General features: G+C 34.6%; 1 protein-coding gene across 1 annotated transcript in view; it reads right to left on the bottom strand.

Moving 5' to 3' along the window:
• Positions 1-3,958: 3,958 nt before the first annotated feature.
• LOC117106436 overlaps positions 3,959-5,397 on the bottom strand; it is an 8,092-nt gene continuing 6,653 nt past the window's right edge. Inside the window, exon 6 of the mRNA XM_033247811.1 lies at positions 3,959-4,723. Coding sequence (XP_033103702.1) covers positions 4,200-4,723 — 524 coding nt within the window. The 3' untranslated portion in view covers positions 3,959-4,199. The remainder of the gene's footprint in view (positions 4,724-5,397) is intronic.

Raw genomic sequence — 5,397 nt, 5'->3', positions numbered from 1 at the left:
GCCTTATAGAGTGTCTTACATTGTCACCTACTGCTGCGCTTTAAGTACACAAAAGACTTAACAAATTTTACAGTAAACCTGTTTAAACAGTTAAACTTTACTGTGTGTGATCAGTTTGATTTGTTGGTTTTCCTATTAAAAAAATAAATAAATAAAAACCTCATTTGAAATTTTACCTCAGCCTCAATTTGTTCTTATTTTGTTCTTATTTTTAAAGCAATTTCAGCCTCAGTGTTCTTATCAATTGTGTTCTTACAAAAAAAAGTGTATGGGAATTGTTCGTAGGCCTATCGAGCGATCTTCATAAGAAACTCTATATTACTGTACTCCAGATAGGTCTGCGTTGTTCATCAAACCTACGTAGAAAGAAACGCTTTACACGTAAATCCTATGTTAAACGTGCTTTAATAAAGTAATGCTGCCTCATCATGTATCTCGATAAATATATAGGCATAGAGAGACAATCTGAAGCATCTTAAAACTTTTCAGGATTTGTTCTCCGTGTTTTTTTTAGAATATAGGCTTACTTAGGCCCATTTATTGATTGGTTAAACAAGCTCATTCTTTTCATACTTCTATTAAATTCTATTAATCGTGTTTGTGAACGTATCAATGTTAACTCGCCGGCATATGGACGAATACCGCTGACCTAAAAGCGTACACTGTATGTTCCAATATTTTTTTGTTTTGTTTATCACCTTTTTTGGAAGTTGAAACTCTATTAGATATAGGCTTAATCCAATCTTTGGGACAATATTCTTAACAGCTAATATGCGGGTGTAAAGGTGTGTTAACATAATTTTCTGACATAACATAACCACAACGGCCCTATATAGTTTTTATTTAAAATATGTTTAAATATTGTTATAATCCAGATAAATACACCCGTGAATTAAACTCAATAGTACCTCATCTAAGTTTAAAATATATGTAACGTATTTAAAATATGTTCTTTATTTCTAGCTTTTCAAAATAAAAAAATCTCATTTGACATTTTACCTCAGCCTCAATTTGTTCTTATTTTGTTCTTAATTTTTAAGCAATTTCAGCCTCAGTGTTCTCATAACATGTGTTCTTATAGAAAAAAAATTGTATAAGAATAGACCCGTGAGTCAGAATACAGAAAAAAACAAAACACAATCTCCGACAAACCGAGCACTGCCATTAAAAATGCTATTATGTTGTCTGGGCAGCTAAATAACGGAATTTATATTATTATTTGGAGAAATTATGTTTATGTAATAATAACAATTAAAAAATATTATTGGAATTACGATAAAGGCACTGGAATATTATATCTTCCTATAGGCCAAAAATTTAAAATGTCGTTTTTGTGATACGTTAATGTTCCTTATTCGAGATGTGTATTCTAATTAATGGAATACATAACCAGAACATTAGATCCAAGTTTAAAAACTCAGATAAAACACGTTCATTAAGAGTTTGCTTTCTTAACGGTTAAAAGCTCCATGTGTCCAACAAATTTCCCAACGAGCTGGCATCCACAGACCGGTGCTAGGCCTACTAGGAAGAAAAACAAAATATGTGTTGAAAAGTTGATTGTGTGTGGGCTAGTGTGTGGAGTGGTCCAAGCTGCGGTGTTAAACTCAACAGTAGTCCCACCTCGTCCAAGGTTATCCAAAGCGCTCGATATGAAACAATTTGTAAGCCCTGGATTTCCAGAGTGTGAATTTTATTTCTGAAAAGTGCTTTACACTAAATTAAAATTAAAATTGATCATATATATTTCACATTTACCAGATCAAATCGTCAATTTAGAGATGATTGGATGTATTATGTTCATTGCGAGGCTTATTGGGAGTTAAGAACTGAGTAAAAATGAGTAAAAAAATATTCATTTGTTTCCAGGACAACGGGATTAAAGTGGCCATAGGCTCTTAAATATCAAACAAAAATATAGAGAATTTATAACTAATTAAAGCCAGGTTCAAGAGAAAATTGACACGTTGTATAAATTAATAATAATAAGACAGTCAAGGGTTGTTTGAAGAAATTATCAGGAATGGCTAATAAAGATACAAGCACTTCAATTTAAAATTACTAAATGCTCAAAATTTTTTTTGTCTCGGTTTCAGAATCAAGCCAGAAATGCGTCAACTGGGCAAACAATTCAAAGTATAAAAATTACAATTTATATATAATACTGTCCTTTGGAGAAATATATATAAATGCTAAGAATATTTCAACTCTATCAGAAAAGTGTATTTATTATATTTCTATCTTTTACTTTCTATTTTTTTTTTAAATGCGGGCTGAGTACTTGTAAGGGTTTTGGTTCCCGGTGGGTCGTCATATCACACAATTTCTATATTTTATTCCAGCAAACTAACATTGAGGGCGCAGTGACGAAACTCAGACACAGCAGTAACGGTACTTGAGACTAATTAAACGAACTATGCCTGAAGATAGGCCAAATCATCAACACATTGACTATACACTATAAGAAGAGAAAGAAACAATGAGTAAACAAATGAATACGGTGATAAAATTAGAGGTCACGAAATCATTTACAATTTTATTCACTTGCATAGTAATCATCCTAATAATATCCCAACAGAGGGACTACTTTATACCTAATTAAAATATTACATAGTAATAAATTCATTGGCAAATTCAAAGCCACATTATAGCACAATTCAAACAATTATTCTTTCGCCATTAAAATTATGTTTATATTTAAAAAAAAATGGTAAACTCTCATTATGTCGGGTTGTATATTGAACCACAGGTACAGGATACACATGTTTGTGTGTTGCTGTAGTTTTACGTATTATCAATGTAATGTGTATTTCTATCCAGTGGTTTGAATTATATTAAACAGTGTTATTTCTTTAATTTCATAGATGCTTATTAATGAAGTACTGAACAATATCTCTGATAAATTAGTACCATAATTATTTAATACTGTACAGTAAATACTTCCATAAATACACCCACTCCAACTTGGAAGGTTTTTGTGACGCAGGCCTACAGTAGCTATTGATTTAAAAGTCAATTATTGAGTAATTCTCTTTTATATTCATGTCTTATTACTATGTTTTTTTTTTCTCATCGTAATTTGGATGCCTAACCGCCGGATGATGACTGCAACAGTACCCACCGATTCCCCAATCAAGTAGAGTTACATAGCGCCCCCTATGCTATCAGTCTTTTGTAGAAGTACGTACAGTACTGTTAGTCTTTGATCGGACTGAATCATAGGCCTACAGTATTAATCCTAATAATTAATACCGGTATATGCAGCACCCTGCGGCAGTACATTCGGTGTATTATAAGATATCCGAAACGAGCCTCTAAAGTAGTGTCATTAGAAAATAGACGTAGGCCTACAGAACTTTGCAACCCCAATTTCATATACATTGCATAATTACACATAAGCCCCTTAGTACAAATACCATTTAGCTATGATACATATTTATTTCATATACCTTATAGCGTGTATTTAATAGACACAATCGGTGCTTCCAATGTAGTATGTGACGTTTAGTTGGTATAACACACATTGCGATCAGTATAAAAGTATAGGAACAAGAAATGTTATGATGAATTTCAAAAACAATGCCTCAAACGATAATATGCAAAATATTACCGGTATACGGCAAGGAAAGGCAGTATAATTCATATTGCTGTTACTCACTCACAAGCGTGCTCATTTTAGGCTGTAGAAACCACGTAATTCTTAGTGTGCCTAAATATATTCAAGAATCGTCGTGTGTCCCACACGAATGAGTGGGAATCATGACCTAGTGCCCAATCTGGTCGAAGAAAGGAGGCCTACGCTTCTTGATAAACGTCAAGATCTTGGTCAGTGTTGTAGCATTAGCAAACCATTCTGACAATGTACGTTCTTAGTTTCCAGGACCACAATGAAAAACATTTCTTTAAAATGATTGTGTCATCCTGGCTAAAGATATTAGTATTAGTAATATTATTAGTTAAAATTACAAGTTATTTACAGTATATTTCGCTGGAGTCCTAACCAACGTCAAGTAACAGAATTATTCTGAATCTTTTTCTCATACTGTTTATAATAACATTCATTCATTTAACTTAAACTGAACACATTAATGTTGACGCCAACTATATTTCACGTGACTGGTTACCGATTGTGTCTACTAGAAAAAAAACCCACTTAAAACGAACACGCGCGTGCACTTCACATGCACGAGTACAGTACGTTACAAGTCTTGCCAAGATTGAGGTACAATTGCGGTGACAATAAACGTTACAATGTCGCATCCTTTCAAAACAACTATAAGAAGTGTCACAGAAAACAAAAGAAAATAAATCGGCTCTTCGGTCGGCGTATTTTGTCTCCTTTCCCGCCGTTCTTTCATTCGTTTCCGCCAATCGTGTCGCTGGCGCCGTATTTTATCAAGTCTCTCCTGAGCCCGATTAAACATCTGTATAAACGGTGTGTCAAGGGTTCTATTCTCTGTTATCGTCATATTCCAACTTGGAGTGTGGAACGTAATGTTAAACTTGTTGGCCCATCTGGAGAACACGGCCTTCTCCGTCAGGAATTTATGTCCCGTATCTAAACGACGTTCACTACGTATGTAGTAATCGCATTCTCTTTTACCATGCTCGTTGTAATAATGATACGGAATATGGTCAGACGAATTACTAAAATACAAACGGAAGACTGTTATTGTTACATAATTGAAAATGGTAAAGAGGAATATGCAAGTGTGAAAAGTCGCTCAATCAGATTCGAACCCGAGAACTTCTGCTGTCTATACAGATGCTCAGCCAACTATGTCACCAAGGCTTTCGTTGGAAGTTCGAATCCGATTGAGGGATTTTTTTAGGGTCCCAAATGATCAGCTTCTGCTCGATGGATCACCCTCATTAAATATGGTTCAAATAAAATTTGGTTCAAAGTGATATACCCTCTTCTTGAACGACAAGATGGGATCTCCTTAGATAAACGTGTTATATAAATGTTATAGGCCTGTGTAAACAGACAAACAAACCGTTTTGCTTGTGTAATGTTATAAAAAGTTAATCTCGGAGAAGCATGGCACCGGTCGCCCGGCCTCACAATGAGTTCGTCAGACGAATAATACCAATTTGCAGATCCAAAGAAAATTATTGTGATTACCATTCTTTAATACTTGTGATCTAAATCAAATTATTGGGCCATCTTAAGCTACAAAGTCTCTTCCCATTAACCCCATCAGGAATTGGGACCATAGCGGAAGGTACAGGCGGCACTGGTTCAGAATGATCCCTGTAGGAGGGCCCCCCTTTCGGCAAATTCTTGGAGCTGGATATTTCCTGCGACACCTTCATCGACATACATAATTCGCAACTTTTTACAAAGCAGTTACGTGACACCACGTTCAGCACATGTTATAATTATTCTTACCTGCA

This window comes from Anneissia japonica, unplaced genomic scaffold, assembly GCF_011630105.1.
Source record: "Anneissia japonica isolate Jap-2015-1 unplaced genomic scaffold, ASM1163010v1 scaffold287994_len634616_cov204, whole genome shotgun sequence".
NCBI lineage: Eukaryota > Metazoa > Echinodermata > Crinoidea > Comatulida > Comatulidae > Anneissia > Anneissia japonica.
Note: the sequence above shows the minus strand (reverse complement) of the source record. Positions and strands in the feature narration are given on the sequence as shown.